Genomic DNA, 19617 nt, shown 5'->3' with positions numbered 1-19617 from the left:
TGAATTCTAGCTTCCCTGATTCACAGCCCACTGCTCTGGCCACTAAGCTACTCCTCTACTGCAAGGTATTATACTAATCCAGTGATGGCAAACTCCAAGTCCTCGAGTGCCACAAACAGGCTTCAGGATATCCATAATGAATATGTATGATAGATTTGCATATAATGGAAACAGTGCATGCAAATCTCTCATGCATTTTCATTGTAGATATCCTGAAAACCTGGCCTGTTTATGGCACTTGAGGACTGGAATTAACCATCATTGCACTAGTCTATCCTTCAATAAAGCCTCTATTATTTTGCCCACCACTGCTGTTCAACAGACTTAGCATTTTCCACATCTTTGTTTCCATTCAAAAAGGAATTACATCTGCTCTCCCCCAGCCTTTTGCAACCTCTCCTATTTCAAACAACAAATGTGAGGGCACAGCAACTCTTTTAGCATCTTCACTATGGGATGTACCCTATCAGGACCCAGAGCCTTGTCTACTTTCAATTGTGCCAGTGCATTCATTGAATATTACCTAATTATTAAATGGTAATGTGTTAATGCCACAATCCTTGGGATCAATATTCAAATGATTTCTCTGGTTAAATTTGGGACTTAGCCGAACAAACCACAGGCTTTCAAAATTCCCATGCTCTGGGCAAGAAGATCAGATAAAACTGATCCAGAAAACTTGGAGGTGTACCAGAGTTAAATTAGCTATATAAGTTATCCAAGTAACTCCACTATTCATAGTTATCCAGATAATTTATCCAGCTAATCTAAGGATTACCAGAGAGCAGTCCTAGAGTTAGCCGAAGAAAAGTTAACCAGCTTACTTATTGTTTTAGCTGCTTTCTTCTGATCCTCTTCACTAAACCTCTACTCCCCTTTAATTCGTACTGTACCCTTTATATTCTTTTCACTTATGTAGCTAAAATTTTCAGCTGAACCTTTTGGTTTGGCCTTCGTTATCGGCCCACCGCAGGAAATTTAGTTTTCCCGTGGTTCGGGCCGATTTTATTTCGGCTAACCCCCCCCCCCCCCATAAAATGATACCCGAAACCCGCCCCAACCCTTCAAATGTACTTCACTGCAACCTCCCGACCCCCCCCAAAACTTGCCGAAATTCCCTGGTGGTCCAGTCCCGGGAGTGATCTCCAGCTCTCGGGCCTTCAGCTGCCAGTAATCAAAATGGCACCGATGGTCACCGATAGCCTGTCACGTGGTATGGCAGCCAACGGCCCGAGAGCGGGAGATTGCTCCCGGGACCCCCACTGGACCACCAGGGAATTTCGGCAAGTTTTGGGGGGAGGGGGGGTCGGGAGGTTGCAATGAAGTAAATTTGAAGGGTTCGGGTGGGTTTGGGGTTTTTTTACACAACCCCCCCCGTTTGCCCCCCCCCCCAGGTTTCGGGCCCCCCAGGGACTTTCGGTAAGTCTTTTTTTTTGGGGGGGGGGGCAGGCAAGTCTTGGGGTGCAACCACCTATAACTAGGGCTTATTTTTGGAGTAGGGCTTATATTTCAAGCCCTACTCCAAAAATCCTGACAATCAAGCTAGGGCTTATTTTCAGGGTAGGGTTTAATATCAGGGAAACACAGTACTTGTCTTCCTACTACTAAACATTTCTATAGGAAGTGACTGAAAGATTAGTATTCAAAAGGTTTAAGGGACCTCATAAAAAGAACAGGTAAATAACTGGAAAAACTGAAGCAGGGAAAATAGTCATGATGGCAAAGATGTGATAGAGGAAAAGATAGCTAGCAAAGGCAGATGGACAGACTGGCCTTTATCTGACATCATGTTGTTTCTTATATTTATTTATTTATTTATAGTTTTTTATATACCGCCGCTCATCAAAGATATCTTTGAGAGTCATATTGTACAGGGATTATTAATTATAATTTGCGTGTTTGCACATGACACTAAATTGTGCAACAGAGTCTTCAGGAGTAGAGAAGTGATCTAAGAAAGAATAAGGAATGGTCACGTGTTTTGCAACTAAAGTTCAATGCAAATAAGTACAGAAATGCAAGAAAGCAATCCATGATGGAGAATGAGATTCTGATGTGAACCAACCAAGACAGAGAACATGGAGTAATCAGCCTGATTTTGTCAAGATAGCGAAAAAAATGTAACATGATGGTGACCAAAGCCAGAGATGCTAGGTTGCATAAGGAGAGGTATAACTAGTAGGAAAAAGGAGATGATAATGCAACAGTGCAAGTCACTAATGAGATCTCACTTGGCATATTTTGTCCAGTTCTGGAGGCCATACCTCAAAGGATATATATGGAAAGGAGGCAGTCCAGAGAAGGGCTACCAAATGGTACAGGCTATTCATGAAAATCTTTATGAAATAATACTTATAGACCTTTTTTTTTCAGAGGAAAGAATACTTTAGAATGGAGGTCCCAAAATCTATTCCTTGAAGGTCACAAACCGCTCTGGTTTTTAGGATTTCCACCATGCATTTGAGATATATTTGCATACAATAAAGGCAATACATGCACATATATCTTATGCATACTCATTGGAAAATCTTGAAAATCAGACTGGTTTGTGGCCCTTGAGGACTGGATTTGGGGTCATGGTATGAGGCCACAAGGGGGCAGATTAAGGAACCATCATCATAAGAACATGAGAAATGTCATGCTGGGTCAAACCAATAAGCCTCAAGCCCAGCATCCTGTCTCCAGTAGAGGCCAATCCTCTAGCAAATGCTAATAGAGAAATCCATTTCTTGTCACTCCCAAAACAGATAGCAATTTCCAATTCTGCCTAATAATGGTTAATGCCTAATAAACCCAGTTATACTATTAATCTTGACCACATCTTCCAACTGCAAATTTCACAGCTTAATTAACCATTGACTGAAAAAATATATTTTTTCTAAACCTACTACCAATTAGTTTCATGGCATGTCTCCTAGTCATACTACTATTTTTGAAAAGATAAATAACTATTGTCTTATCATTCTACACCACTCATGATTTTATAAACTCTATTATACCCCCTTCTCAGTCATCTCTACTCCAAACTGCAGAGCACTAAAAAGCAAGTATAAGGTAGGTAATTGTTTAGCATTTGTGCACACCTGAACAAAATGCAAAGATAAAGAAGGTAATTGTTTACTGTTTGTGTGTACCTGAACAAAAGGCAATCATAAGGTAGATAATTGTTTTGAGCTTGTGCTCGGTCTGAACAAAAAGCAACCATAAGGTAATTGTTTAGTTTGCGTGTGCCAGTCAATCTTAAAAAGGTGTTAGAGTACTATGATTATTTAAGTGCTAATGTTCATAAAACAGGAAGAATAGCAAAGGGTCACCCAGGCTAACCAAGTACATTTTAAATCAGAAAAGGGGTTTTGTAATACTAACTTGCCTTTGAAGTTCAAGTTATATTGCAGGGGAAGAACTCAAACACCTAATCCTGTGTGAGTATTGAGAGGAGGAGGAGAAGATTTTGCTGGTGGCTGACAAGTATCAGTGAGTATTGCTTTAGGAAATCTTAGGATTTAAAAGTTTAGGGGAGAGGTGGAATAGTGAGTATATTCTTTAGTGTGTGTGCCTGAATAAAAAGCAAGCATAACGTAGGTAATTCTAGTGTCTTTCTTTCCCTCCCACCCACCCCTATATTTATTTATTTGAAAAGTTTTGTATACCGTCGTTCAAAAAACATCACAACGGTTTACATAAAAACATCATAAAAGACAAAGGGTATACATCAAAGTTCATTCTTTGATTTATAGACAAGAGTCACATTAAAAGTCAATCAGGGATTTATCTAAATCACAGGATGGCCCTAGCCCATGTGAATAATTTAATCATTCCCCTTGCAGTTTACAAGATTAACAGTGAATGTGCCACCTAAATTTAAACAACTAATTTATGCATCCTTACTCCCTTAGCAACCTAACCTTAACTAAGAATTCATCAATATTAAGATAAAAGCAGCAGTCCAGCAGTGAAATGGGGCCTTCCAGTCTTTTGTACTAAATGCTACATGCATGACTATCGACAAGTTGGTGAGAGGTTGTAAATGTGCACCCAGTGCAAAGAGCTCCTCGCTCACAGAGAATGAGTCCAATCTGTGGCGTGTAGGGAGATAGCTTACGTTTTACTAATGAAAGCACCAAATATGAATCATAATAGCCAAGAAATAATGCGGGCCAAATACTGACAGGCCAAGACACTGTATCAGTGGAAAAACAAGGGATCTTGCCCTGATGAGAACTTTACAATGAAGGATACTTTATCTAGATCTGCCTGTTTGTAAGTGCCTGTGTAAATAACCAAGGCAGAGAGACAAACAACAACTTAAACTCATAAGCAGGAGTCATGGACCGGCAAAGCAAGTCCACAGGTCAGAAAGACCCCCCACCCTTGGAAGAAGGGGGGGTGTCAGTCTGAGACAAAGGAAAACATTCTGTCATAACAACCTGGCATACAGATGTGGCTGTACCCCTCCCGAAGAAATGGGGAGGGGGAAAAGACCTGCAAAGTGACAGTATCCCCCCCTGAAGAAATGAGGAGGAGGGGGAAAGACCTGCAATGTGGCAAAGATGCTCTACCCACCATGTGATTATGCATGAGCTTTTGCATATTTATCAACTGGAAAGTATAAAACGGGGCTAAAATAAGAGAAAGAGAGCAAAACCATGAAGGAAGCAAACCCTGAGAGTGACCCTGAAACCAGAGAAGAGACCCCTGAAAGAAAAGAGACCTGGAAAGAGTGAGAGAGGAGCCTGAAGCAGACCAGCAACTCTTATTGAGGAGGGAGAAGACTAGGTGTCGCCAAGAGACCAGAGAGAGGAGACGCCCTACTCAGGTTTGGACAGGGACATGGAGTCTGAGACAGTGAGGGGCGAGAGCAAGCCCCAGACAACCCGGCAAGTACCAGAGCCAGAAGCCAGTCTCCTTCCCAGACCGCCTGCCAGCTCCAAATCCAGGAAGCCAGTCTTCTTCCCTGCACATGTTCTCCAGACCTTCAGCCAGTGTCGGCTTCAGAAGTGAACAAAGGGATATCACCTAAAGTTGGGACCAGGGGTGGGTAAGAAAGTTAGCCATAAGTATTAATATGTTAAGCAGGTTAAGGTCCTCACTAAGGAAACGCGCATTCTCAACAGCTGGTCCCCCCAATGGAATGCTCTCCCCCCATATCTCCGCCAGGAACCCTGCACGCTGACCTTCAAGAAAAAGCTTGTGGCTTTTCAGACAAGCATTCCCCTAAAGAAAGGAGCTCTCATACTAACTCTTGGAGGAACCTGACTCTTCATACTGACACGACGGGGCCTGACTACCACTGGCAGGCTCCATCACTCACTTGCCAGCTCAGATTTAGACATCTTATCACCAACCTGCTTAAACTTCAACGTTTACCTTTCCTCTTTTGGGGCCCCGCCTTTTATATCTTGCTATAGCCAATAAATTAGGCACTAAGCTGCGTCAGAGACACTATTGTAACCCTCATGCCAAAATTCCTAGATATATTCCGTTCTTCTCAGGTACTAGATCTTTATCATTTTACTGTTATATAAGTATCTCAGAGAAAGTGGTGGTTTCCTCCTCTGATCACCCATTTGCTATATTAAGTAAGTAACATCTTAGCAATATTATTTAGTATCCCTGGTCCCAGCTCGATGTTACCCCTGTTTGTTGTAATGTTTTTTCTAATTTTTTCTAATTTGTTTTAGTAATATTATTTTAGCAATATTAATTAAGTATCCCTGGTCCCTGTTCGATGTAACCCCTGTTCGATGTAATGTTTCTTCTAATTTGTTTCGATGTAAACCGATGTGATATGTTTTTTGTCATGAATGTCGGTATAGAAAAAGTTTCAAATAAATAAATAAAATGTTTGCAACCCCCATGGGACATGTTCTTTAGGGTAAACTGGTGCTTAGTGGCTAGGATGTTAAGAGACAGGAATTATTTTCTAAATGCTAAATCCTGTCAAACCTGATAAATAAGTCTATTTCTGAGGAGACCACGTTGTCTTTTACCTGACTGATCTTGAATTAAGGCGGGAGGGCTACTGGACATGTCCTGTAGCAGACAGGCCCCTGCACCCCTAAACTTGCTTACAGGAGGCTAGAGTAAAAGACTTGGAGGAGCAGAGGCAGACAGAGAGGTATATAGAGGAGACCTTCACGGACATAGTAGTGACATCTCAACTCCAGCCCTTGGTCAGAGAGCATCACCCTGATGTAGCAGGAAGTGATCCTGTAGCAAGGACCTGCAATCTAAGTGATGCATTATCCTCTCACAATGGGAACAAGTCTTCCTGGGCTACTGCTCAGGAAGGAAGAGTTAGGTTGGCCATCATGGTTGGTGATTCGATTATTAGGAATGTAAATAGCTGGTGGACATGAGGATTGAATGGTTACTTGCCTACTTGGTGTGAAGGTGGTGGACCTCACGTGTCACTTAGATAGGATTTTAGAGAGTGCTGGGGGAGCCGGTTGTTGTGGTACATGTGGGGTTTTTACAATGACATAGAATGGTGTGGAAAGCAGGTTCTGGAAGCCAAATTTAGGTGTTTAGATAGAAAGTTAAAATCCAGAACCTTAAGTGTAGCATTCTCTGAAATGTTCCCTGTTTCGTTTATAGGACCCCCAGAGGCAGGCAGAGCTCAGGAGTCTCAATGCATGGAGGAGACAAGGGTGCAGGGAAGAGGTATTTAGTTTAAGGAACTGGTTAACCTTTTGGGAAAGGGGGAGTTTTTTCCCCCCCCAAAAGGACGAGTCTCACCTTAATCAAGGCAGAACCAGGCTGCTGGTGCTAACCTTTAAACAGGAGATAGAGCAGCTTTTACACTGGAACAAGGGGAAAAGCAGACAGTCATTCAGCAGCACATGGTATGGAGAAAGGTATCTTTAAAACAAACTAATGAAACGGGAGAGTTAGAACATTCCAACAGACAGCTTCCAATAAAAGCAAAAGTAGTCTATGTGCCTATAAGTAAAGAACCACCCGAGTTAAAAGATTCCAAATTATCCCTGTCAACTGATAAGCAGGTTAATACAAACAAAAAAAATTCTTTGAAATGTCTGTATGCCATGCCAAAAGTCTAAGAAGTAAGATGGGAGAGTTAGCATGTATAGCACTGAATGAAGTATTAGACGTAATTGGCATCTCAGAGACCTGGTGGAATGAGGATAACCAATGGTTCAGTAATATACCAGGGTACAGATTATATTGCAATGATAGGGCGGATCAACTTGGTGGGTGGGTGGGTGGCACTTTATGTTAGGGATGGTATAGAGTCCAACCGGAAGAAAATTCTTTTTTCATTCAACGCATAGTTAAGTTCTGAATTAATTGCCAGAGGATGTTGTTATGGCAGTTAGTGTAACTGGGTTTAAAAACGTTTTGGATAAGTTCCTAGAGAAGTAGTCCATAAACTGCTATTAATAATTAAGGAATAGTAGCTTGGTCTCTATTTAATGTTTAGGTACTTGACAAGTTCTTGTGACTTAGATTGGTCACTGTTGGACACAGGATGCTGGGCTTGATGGACCCTTGGTCTAACCCAGTATGGCATATCTTATGCTCTTATGTTCTAGGATAAATATCCTACAGGACACTAAATGTAAAGTAGAATCTTTATGGGTAGAAATCTCATGTGTGATGGGAAAGAGTATAACAGTGAGGGTATAACACCATCCACCTGGTCAAAATGATCAGACAGATGATGAAATGCTAAGACAAATTAGGAAAGCTAACAAATTTGGCAGCACAGTAATAACTGGAGATTTCAATTTCCCTAGTATTGACTGGGAAAATGTAACATCAGAACATGCTAGAGAGGTCCAGTTCCTGGATGGAATAAATGACTGCTTCATAGAATGAAGAAACAAATGAACGGGAGAAGTCATTTTAGATTTAATTCTTAGTGGAACGCAGGATTTGGTAAGAGAGGTAACAATGGTGGGGCTACTCAGAAACAGTGATCATAGTGTGAATAAATTTGACTTAATGACTCGAAGTGGGACATTAAGTAAATCTACAGTTCTAGCATTAAACTTTCAAAAGGGAAACTTTGCGAGACTGGAAGAATGTGCATCCAAATGGCAGATGAAATTTAATGTGCACAAGTACCAGATGATGTATATAGAAAAAAGTAATCCACGTAGTTACATGATGTTAGGTACCATGTTAGGAGTTACCACACAGGAAAAGGATCTAGGCATCTTAATAGCTAATACATTGAAATCCTTGGCTCAGTGTATGACAGCAGTCAAAAAAGCAAACAATGTTAGGAATTATTAGGAAAGGAATGGAAAACAAAACAGAGAATATCATAACATTATATCACTCCATACTGAGACCATATCATACCTTTACATTGCTGCAGGGTGTGCAATTCTGGTCGCCGCATCTCAAAATGATTCATTGGAAAAGGTATAGAGAAGGGCGACCAAACTGACAAAGAGGATGGAACGGCTTCCCTATAATGAAAGGCTAAAGAGGTTAGGGCTGCTCAGATAGGAAAAAAGATAGCTGAGGGAGCATATAATAGAGGTTTATAAAATTTTGAGAAGACTATAACAGGTAAATATGGATCGCTTATTTACTCTCAGATAATACAAGGACTAGGGGGGCATTCCATGAAGTTAGCAAGTAGCAATTTAAAACAAATTGGAGAAAATTATTTTTCATTCAACACACAATTAAGCTCTGGAATTCATTTCTGGAGGATGTGTTTAAGGCAGTTAGCATAGCTGGGTTTAAAAAAGCTTTGGAGAAATCCCTGGTTGAGAAGTCCATAAACTGCTATTAACCAAGTTGACGTACAGAGAATTTTCAAAGGAATTACATGTTAATTTAGAATACTATCATAGCAATTTTCAAAGGTCATTTAACCACATTAAGTGTATTTACACAAGTAAAACTTACTGACAATTCAATGGCAATGTTGTAGCAATTTTCAAAAATTCACTTACATGGGTAAAGTGCATTTATAACCAGTTTAAGATATGTAAATTCTTTTGAAAATCCGGCCCTAATGGAATAACCACTACATATTATCAGAATTAGTAAAAATGGATTTATTTACTGTTTGGATACCTGCCAGCGTAACTTGGATTGGCCACTGTTGGAAACATGATGTTGGGTTTGATGTACCCTCACAGTCTGACCCAGATTGGCATGACAATTTCTTATGTTCTTACGTCTTTCTACATAACAGAGCCATTCCATCCCCTTTATCATTTTTGTTGCACTTCCTTGTACCTTTTCTGGTTGTATTATATTTTTCTTGGAATGGGATAATCAAAATTGCAGCCAAACTCAAGGTATGGTCACAGCATAGATTTACACATAGGAATGATGATATTGAAATTTTTAATTTCCATTCCTTTCTGAATACAGTGGACCCTCGAGTTACAACCGGCCTGACATATGAACAACTTGGCTTACAACCAAAATTTTAGTTTTGAGTTACAACCGGAAAGCTGGCCAAGGCCATGTGTAACCGCTCGTGTGTGCGGTTGCTTCTAATTGTGCTTTTTTTTTCCTGTCAATTGCATTTTTTGGGGCTTGGTGGGTGGGACTTCTGCTCTGCTGTTGCAGTGATTGGCTGCTGCTGATGAGGCTTGTCCATCCTCAGGCACACCCAGACCCGGCACGGCATTGCAGCAAGCAACAGCATCACTGGTGACCAAGGAAGCTTCTGTGTAGCAGCAGAAAAGGAGTGTAGCACTCAGATGGCTACAGCAATGTATCAGGAGGGGAGGAATGAGTATACTGGGAGGGGGAAATGAGTGTTTGGGGGCCAGAGATGTGCTCTGAGGGGGTGGGTAGGGGGGGATCCTCCCCCTCCTCCTTTCCTGCAAGCCAAAGATGTCAACTTGAATGGTGAATACAGTATGAAATTGTTGTTTCTGGTAGGCTAGTCACATTTTATAACTTTTTGGTGAGTACACTAGGAAAATTATTGGTGTTTCTGGTAAATTAGACATATTGTTCAACCCTTTTTTTTTAATATGAAAAGGTTAGTAAGGGGTGCTTTGGGAGGTTTGGAACGCATTATGGATATTTCCATTATTTCTTATGGGAAAAACAGTCTTGACTTACATCCAATTTGAGTTACAACCAGCCCTCACAAACGAAATGAGTTCATAAGTCAAGGGTCCACTGTAATTCCTAACATTCTATTTGCCTTTTTAACCACTTCTGCATACTGAGCTGAGGATTTAAGTGTATTCAAGATCTCTTGCCTGAGAGGTAACTCCTCATATGGAGCCTCACATCGAATGAATATAATTTATTGGATTTTATTGTAAACTTTGATGACACTATAGAAAGACAATCAATCTAACTGAATAAGTAATAAGAGTTAGAATAACTTTTCCCTATGTGCATTGTTTTGCACTTGTCCATAGTGAATTTCTTCTGCTATTTAGAAGCCCAACTCCCTAATCTCACAATGCCCTCTAGCAATTCCTTACAATCTACCTGTTTTAATTACTTTCAATAAAGTTTGTATCATTTCATCACCTCACTCATTGCTCCCTATTCCAGATCATAAGGGGGGAAATTGTGTGTGTCTGTGTGTGTATAAGAATGGAAGCCTGGGTGCGCATCTGTGTGTGTATAAGAATGCAAACCTTAGTTTGTGTGAGCTCTGGAGTATCAATGCGTGGAAGAGACGATGCTGCAGAGAAGAGGGATTCAGTTTTGTAAGGAACTAGAGAAAGTTTTGGAACCAGGCTACAGGTGCTAATTTTTGAAAAGGAGATAGAGCACCTTTTAAACTAGAACGAGGGGGAAAGCAGACAGTTGCTCAGCAGTGCATGGTTCAGAGGGAGGTATCTTCAAAGGATACTAATGAAACATGAGAGTTATCCTGAAAAAACCTCTTTTCTTTTTTGAAAAAAAGTAGCTGTTCAGGGGCCGTTGAGGCAGCATGGCTACTTTAAAAACATTTATGAAAATTTTAATAGAAAAACAGATATAGAGGTACGCGTCCATGCTGGTACTTGGAAAAAAAAAGATTGAGGAGGCTCATGAGGCAATGCATGAGTGGGAATTCCTGCTCATGCACAGTAGAGCAAAAGTTCTTCTAGCGGAGAGATCCGTTCATGTGGATGTCGTCACCCACATGTAATAGCTAATTCAGTTCCCTTATCGATGGAAAAAGCTGATACACATTAGTTCCTTTCCCCCTCTCCCTCCTAATCAATAGCAATCTCAGGGTGACCACAACTCAAAAGTTCCCAGGTTTGCACTGGCCTAGTGTACATATTGACAAATCTAGATCTGCAAGTATGTTTGCTTGGAGAATTATCTCATCAAAATTACCTCATACAATTATACCTACTAATTTGTGCCCTGGAGATTTTAGAGGAAATTTACACGCATTCTTCTGAAAATCTAAAAGTATATGCTCAAGCTCAACTCCACCTCCCAGGAACACCTCTGCTCAGTCCAGGTAAGCTTATGTGCAAACATGACATAAGCACATTAAGTTTATCAGCATATCAGGAGAGGATATTTTATAAAAACTGCTAATTCTGTGCATAAAGTAGTTTTACCCACAAAAGTCCCCTTGAAAATAACCCTCACAATGTCTGCAGAGCTTATAGTTGATTTTTTTTTTTCCAGAATGCTTTCTGAGTCATCAGCTAGAGAAAAGTTTAATGCTTGGTACTCATGTATTAGCACAGCTTAAGAATTATCAATCCATCAGTTGTTTAAAAAAACCCTCTCTAGGAGGGGCCTGTTGGCTCAGCTGTAGTGTTGTATGCTGCCACCTAGAGTGCTTGAGCCTAATTCTTTAACCAGCAACTCTGTTCCAGCGGAGATGATGGGAGGAGGGAGTCCCAGCCATTACTAAATGGTAAGACTTAGTAGTCAAACTTGGGGTCCACATTAATGTGTTCCTGAAGAAGATTTGGTCTGTTGCCCATCTTAAGCTTGTCATTGCAATAGCTAGGCTAAGTAATTTGTGAGAGAATAAAAACATAAGAGGGAGAGAACCCAAGTAGCTGCAAAAGCCAAGTTGCTTTCCTGAAACATGTGTTCAACAACAGTTCACTAATCACACAAGTGTGTCACATAAGCGCATCAGCACTAAATGAACATGAAATTTCCAGATTTTCTGGAAAGGCAAAATCCTTTTACTGATCATGTATGGCAGCTCCTACGCTGGAGAAAGCCCACATATCCTCTCAGATCCATTAATATGGCTTTGACTGGAGCAAGAACATCTCTGAAGGTCAGGAGAATAGCTTTGTGTGACTGCTGTTTATAAAAGCAGAACCAGAAAAGAAATATCTCATATTAGGTATTGTACCATGCTCCAATGTCTCCTCGGCTGTCTGTAGTGTAATCATTCATGCAATCCAGGAAAGTCTTATAGATCTGGGAGACATCTTCCTTGCAGATAACATCAGCCTGTGATCCTTCTGCATTTACTCCCATTGTCTGACAAACCCTAAAACACAGAGAGAAGCACAACCTAAGAGAAAATAATCACAATGCCCCCTTTACTGGGAAACAATTTCAGCAGAGTCCAACAGAAACCTGAAAATGCTATAAAAAAAACTAAAACAAAACATCTAAAAGAAAGATCTTTCTGCTGGGAGACTATCATCAGAGGCACTAACTTGGGGACTAGGTTTAAGGGACACAAAATAATAAAATGTCTTTCAGGATCCTCAGCTGGCAGAAATACATACTTAACTGTCAATACCATTAAGGAAGAAAGTAAGGAATTTAAAACTGATGTTATCATCCATCTGGGGACCAATGACCTCACTAGAAACAGTATAAAAGAAATAAAGACAGATTTCCAAAATGCGGGGATGCAGCTTAGGCGCACTGCTCAGACTATTGCATTTGTAGAAGTGTTACCTGTTCACAGAAAGGGAAGAGAAAGTTTAGGTCATAACCTGGTATAAAGGAGGAGGATTTGGATACATTGGGGGTTGGAGCAGCATAAGGCATAATGAATGTTTATACAGTAAAGACGAACCTGCATCTGTCTGCAGCAGGAAAAAGGATCCTAAATGAGAAACTCAGAACATATGTCATCAGGCATTTAAACTAAAAGAAAGAAGTGGCAGAAGATGGTCAATGGAATTAAAATGTCACCCCCAGTGCATAGAAATTCAGAAGGTGAGTGAGGAAAAGTACAAAATCAGTCCAATTTTAGATAAAAGCGCAGAAAAGGTACCTGGAAAGCGCAGCAAGCCAAGGGGAAAAAGCTGGAAATCTATGTGCACAAATGACATTGTTTGAGCAACAGTTACAGATTTGCAGACCCTGATGGTGGAGGACTTGGACATTGTTGCTATTAGAGAGAGACATTAATCAGTGAGTCTAATAAATGGGATACGGCCATTATGGGCTATAATCTGTGGAGGAAAGATAAGAAGGCAAAAAAGGGGAAGTAGCAGCTCTTTATGTCAAAAGTATCTTAATTATGGAAATGCAGAGGGTATGATGTAAGAAGGAAGCACTGTGGGCTTTAAAAAAAAAGAAAAACTGGACAGAGATCTGGCTGAAAACATCTAAAGAATGGGGAAAAAAAGGGAGAAATGATGCTTGTTGGAGATTTTAATCTGTTAGATGTGGATTGGAGTAACTTTGTTGTAGAATCTGTAGGGAGAGAGTGGATGCCTTTCAAAGGGCTCTTCTTAGACAAATGGTGATGAACCCTCAAAGGGAGGAAGGCTACTGTACATGGTGCTCCCAATTGGAAATATTATCTCTAATGTCCACGTAGGTGCCCATCTGAGTGCCAATGATCATCAGACGGCATTGCTTTGATACAGCAGCTAAGATGGAGAGAAGCCACATATCAAAGAAATGGAGTTCAGAAATACAGACTGAAAAAATGGGGAAGCACGCAGAAAATGTTGTAAAAATATTTCAAGAAAAAATATTTCAAACAAAAGATATTTTAATTATAATAATTTATGTAAATATGTTGTAGAATTGTCATAGAATGAACCCTTGAGCTTCTGCAGGAAGTAGGAGGCCTTGGTTATATGAAACTTTATTTTCCTAAAAATTTCTCTCCTAATATACTACAAAAGCTATAAGAGCATGATTGATGTAAACCAATCTCTTCTTATACTGGCAGCATTGCATATTCAGCTTTGGTTCTTTAAATTTCTGCACTGGTGGTACAGATTCAGCTCTGTATGAAAGGCGTGAAGTGTAATACCTGAGTTTAAATTATGTGCCCCACAAACACAAAAGCTGTGGTGCTCACTGACCATAGCTGGATATTCAGCGGCGCCATTTAGTTGAATATCGAACTCAAAAAGTATTAAAAAGCAATTTAGCCAGTTAATTTATAGCCAGTTAACACGATATGCATTACTAACCGGCTAAATCTGTGTGGGCAATTCCATCCGCACAAATGGCTATTCTCAATCTAACCAAATAACTTTTAAGTAGATTTAACCAGATATTCTGCTGCACACTTAACTAGTTAAGTGTGGCTGAATAACTGGACAAAGTTAACAGTTGCCTGTTTTGCCACCATTCATATCAAATCCTCTCTTTGTTTAGGGATAAAGACATTAATGAATCAGGCTCCTAGCTTTTTTTACACTGTTAATTATGAGTAGTGGTGTTTGCCCTTATGAGTAGTGGTGTTTGCCCTTATAAAGATGTATTCTGCCCTTTATTCAGTTAGCTATTTTAACACTTTCCCAATCACTGAAAAAGCAGAGTATATGCAATAGGGATGTGCATTCGTCCTGGTTTGGCCACCCCAAAAAACAAAGCGGATTTTCCCGAAATTTCGTTTTTCAGGGTTAGGTCGCACTAATCCCAAAAATCGGGGTGGCCGAAAAAAATCGGCCCGAAAACAAAATTTCCTGCGGTGGGACGATAACGAAGGCCAAACCAAAAGGTTCACCGAATCACAACCCTAATATGCAATAGTAGCTGAGTTCTCACTGGTCTGAAACAAAGTGTTTGCTATAGGCACATACAGCAGATATTGCTATTCATGCATTATATGTAGGTGGAGTTATGTTTTGTTCTTTATCGAGCCGATAGAGTAAAAATCGCGCCTGCTCTCCTGTGCAGGAGATTCAGTAAGTTAATTTATTTAAATTAGGGCCCGCGGTAAAAAGAGGCATCCCTAGCGCCTCTTTTTGGACAGGAGCGGCGGCTGTCAGCAAGTTTGACAGCAGACGCTCAATTTTGCCGGCATAAAATAAAGTTCTATTGCATTGCTCCCCATCTCTGTCCTGGAGGCACACCTAACTAGGCTAGTTTTATGGCCACAACAAATATTTATGATAGGTATGCATACTCTAGATCTTCAATGTATTCAAATATATCTCATGCATATTCATTATGGACAACCTGAAAACAAGACCAGTTAGGTCTGCCTCCAAGATAGGGGTTGGCAACACTGCTCTTCTGGAAATAAGTTAGGCTCTGTTTGTTTTGGGTATTTATTTTTAAGAAAAGTGAGATGTGATAGTAAAATAGTATGATTAGGCAGTGGCCCAGCTCCAAGGACGTACACTCAGGAGCAACATAAGGAAATATTTGTTCATGAAAAATGTAGATGCATGGAATGACATCCCAGGAGAAGTGATACAGCAAAAAACAGTGATAGAATTCAAGAAAACATGGGATAAGCACAGAAAACTTCTGGTTATGAAGAAGTAAGGGGAAGACAAAGATTAAACAAGTTTTATGGCAATACAGCAGGAATATAGCTGGGCAGACTAGATAAACGTTGAGGTCCTTATCTGCCTCATGCCATATTCTATGTTTCTATGACTACGCATGACGTACTTTGCAATAGCTTTCAGAGCATCTCTTCTTGCTTCCGCAAAGGAGCCAGATTTTGGAGTAATGCAGGTAACTTTCCTTAAACCTTCTAAAACCTGAAAAAGTAAAAAAAAAAAAAGATCCATTGCATTTCTAATACATTTAAGTATTGTACAACTTTAAATTTGTAATTTCAGCAGAGTTTTTAAGAGGGTCCACAAAGCAGCATCCCATTTTACTTAGATGAGTTCAAATACTCTAAATGGAAACATTCACAATCCCCAATGAAGAATCCCAGTCATTATAAAGCACTAACACCTATAGGTGGGACTCCGAATGCATACAACAGATCTCGGAGCGAAATAGGGTTTATGGAAAGCCTTACTGAGAACTGTTGATGCAACGGCTGGATTCTAGAGAGAGGGAAGGAGGAGGGGCCTAATCAGACAAAACCCTTGGTGGTTGTGAAGGTCCGTCACACTTTAAATTTTGACCTCCATGTCAAATGAGCAGAATTGGGGCAGGCTCCAAGGGGGTTGGAAACTCAGGTATGGAAGACAGTAAGCAAATCAATAAAACCCTCTAACACTGCATATAAATTACATTTAGAAAGCAAGAAAAATTGGGGATCTCAATAGTTATGTGCAATTGCCAATTAAATTATCCAAAAAATGTGCTAGTATAGTTCCTGAAAATATAGTTTTCAGGAATATATGCATCACACAGTGCTTTTATTTCCAGACTTTATTAGCCTAGTTTCTTATCTGGAAACTGGCCTTACAAGATTATGTCTGTGTCCAAACCTAATAAATTTAGAATCTTTCATTCAATTTCAATCAAAGTTTTGTAACTCTGAGATCCTTTCCTACCCCAATTCACACTTTCCTACTCTTTTAATACTCCTTACACTCATCTCTCTTCTTGTGTCCTACAAGGGAACATTACACTTAATTTTAATTCTAATGAAAACTTACAGAGGCCAGAGCATGCTGTGATGTCACTGAGCATTTTTAAAGCTATTCTACTCTCACCAATTGGACACTTTGGGGTAGTAATTTCAAAAAATTACACTTTGGAGTAGTAATTTCAAAAAAGGGCTCAAAACATGGCTGTTCAAACAGGCCTACCCCGACTCGAACCAAACCTAGCCCTCCCTTCTCATTCAGTCAGCTTCGCACCGAGTACTCGAATTCCTGCGCCCACATAATACTATATATTGTGTAAGACTGCGTTTACGTGTCCATTGATATTTTGTAATCTTAAAATTGTATATATTGTAATGTTTTTTAATATACCTACATATTTTTTGCTTATACCCATTTACCTTGTAACCACGTATAGATATTATGTTCCCTACTTATTATATAATTGTTCCTCTAATTTTCCTTGCTCTTTCCCTCTTTTCTCTCCCTTTTGCTTTTTTCTAGCCTTCTCCCCTTCCCTGTTCATTGTAATTTCTCCAACTTTATTGTTAATTGTAAACCGGCATGATGTTCCACATGAATGTCAGTGTATAAAACCTCACAAAAATAAATAAATAGTAATTCTCCTGCTTCGGTGGCTGTGGTGAAAACTGCAACTACTGGGGTTTCGGATGTCAGTAAGGGAGTCACTATCAGATGTTTACCAAAGTACCAACTGAGAAAGGAGAAACAATATTGCTCTTCTTCTTCCTGCTGGGTATTCTCCAAGGAAATAGGGGGAGGAACCCACCCAGATAGTCTTCCCAGGGGTAGAGAAGGAAGACAGAGACTTAAAGAGTAATATATTCAAATAGAATCAACATGAAGTTAAATTTAAATATTACAAATGATCAATTTATTGAAACAATTGCAAGTTAGAAAAAAACAGCAATTTGTGAATGCTTTGCGCTTACACAATGAATTAGCAACACTAACACGTTTCTCTATTTTTTATAGAACTTACTGACCCTAATGAGAACTAGTTCTCCTAACTCTATAATAAACTAATCAGATAAGTATGTTTTGTTACCTGTAGTATTTTCTCTATAAAGAATAATTAACTAGCATTATATAAAGAAATTTGAGTCTTTGTGTTTCAATTATGCTTTCAGGTACAGCAGGACAAGTTCACCAATCCCAGGTTGCAGGTAGGTAAAGGAAAGGTGGTGTTATGTGGGTTTTTTTGTGTTTGTTTCTCTGTCTTTGTATGTCTATGTTTAATATTTTCTTTTCTCAATGGCTCTTTCAGTGAACTTTCCAGTTTCTAAGTCAAATTTCCTGTAATGTGTGCTGTTTCCTTATATCTTTGAAACAACTGTTTATGTTTGCTCTTTTAGTGTGTCTTTACTTTCTTTCTGTCTCTCTGCTTTTCTCTGTAATGTTGTTCCAGTCTAGCAGACATTTGCGGTGAGTGTACACTTAGCTTGAACTTAGGGGAAAGGAATCTTCATCCCCTCTACTGCTGTTGGCATGAGTAGTTTGACAGATCACTGTTAGTGGACATAGCTAGATTGATAAGAACGTGGCTGGAGTGATTAGAACTGCAACTGGTCTGCTTTAAGAGCGTTGTCTCCTGGCATGAGCTGAATTGCTTCTCTATTCTTTAATTAAAACAATAAAGTGATCCTTTACTACACTGAACCCACTTCTCTTCCAATACTGTACTATAGATATTCCTTTAAAGCTAGATTTTAAAACATGTGCGCGGTTCCTGGCACACGCATATGGATGCGCCAATTTAATAACATGCGCATGACGATGCCCGTTTAGAAAATGCGCTGGCAGGTGACTGGCCTAGCCACGCGCGTATCTGCTGGAATTTACGCTCACCAACATTTGAAAATTCAGCCAAAAATGTATGTCCTTCTAAACCCATTGGATCTGGGCTAGCTATTTGTGGAAAAGAAAAATAATTTAATCTCCTTACTCTAGCTATAAATCAGAGGAATTCAAAAACTTGAGGTGAGAAAAAAAATTGTAAAAACTCTCTCACACACCTTCCCCTCTTGGTCAGGAATATGTACATTCAATCACTTTACTTTGCTCATGGAAGTGGATAATGGTAAGTATCCTGTGTGTATGCTCTTTTAGTAATGTCCGCCTCCCTCCCATATTCCATTGTATATAGTAATTTATTTTCGTTCTCCCTCTCTTTTTTTCCTTCTCCCAGTTAAGGCATCCTTGTTATAATGTAACTTTATGCTCCTCTAAATTGTTTTTGGTTGACTGGTTGGTTATAGTTACTGCTTAGTTCGATGTAAATAGAGTTGATTTGATTTGTATCAAGAAAGTCGGTATATAAAAGCCTTTAATAAATAAATAAAATCAGCTCTTTTACGCTGAATTTTTTGCCTTACTACCACAGTAAGTCACAATTTCAAGCTCATTCAGTACTTTATCTCTCTTCACTACCAATTGTGAACTCTCCTTGGTGTCCAAGAATTTTCTTAAAGAAAAATCCTCGTTTCATACTGTAATGTAATACTGCAGAGAATCCTAAACCAGATAATCCTATATTTCTTCCTGACATAAATTTAACCTGACAAACTTTGCAAGTTACTTTCAATATGAAGACACCTTTTTAGTTTAAAGCCCAAGGTTGTTGCAGCTAGGAATAATATATTAAACAACTTAGAAATGGTTATGACTGATCACAATTACCATCAGAAATCAATCTGGATTCTTTGTTTATCTGGGCTAAGGAATTAATCATCTGAAAAAGGTGTTTTCCTTCACAGAGAAGTTTTTCCATTATTTAATAATTATTTGATCTTTTACAGGGAAAAAAATGTAGCTGTCATATTTAAATCTGGGTTAGTTTCACCCTGGTGAGGATGGGAGCTTAGTGAATACGATACATTTCACTCACACTTTCAATTCTATAAAGATTGACATCTATTCACGTGGGTCAATCATT

General features: G+C 39.5%; 1 protein-coding gene across 3 annotated transcripts in view; it reads right to left on the bottom strand.

The window, feature by feature from the left end:
- TBCD (tubulin folding cofactor D) overlaps positions 1 to 19617 on the bottom strand; it is a 974871-nt gene that overhangs the window by 284329 nt on the left and 670925 nt on the right. For all 3 annotated transcript variants that reach the window (XM_029600281.1, XM_029600283.1, XM_029600282.1), the window contains exons 29-30: positions 15763 to 15854; positions 12287 to 12427 (exon numbers count right to left, since the gene is read on the bottom strand). In XM_029600281.1, the coding sequence (XP_029456141.1) occupies positions 12287 to 12427; positions 15763 to 15854 (233 nt within the window). The remainder of the gene's footprint in view (positions 1 to 12286; positions 12428 to 15762; positions 15855 to 19617) is intronic.

The sequence above is a fragment of the Rhinatrema bivittatum genome, chromosome 4 (genome assembly GCF_901001135.1).
Source record: "Rhinatrema bivittatum chromosome 4, aRhiBiv1.1, whole genome shotgun sequence".
Lineage (NCBI taxonomy): Eukaryota > Metazoa > Chordata > Amphibia > Gymnophiona > Rhinatrematidae > Rhinatrema > Rhinatrema bivittatum.
This window is presented reverse-complemented; position numbering and strand designations above follow the sequence as displayed.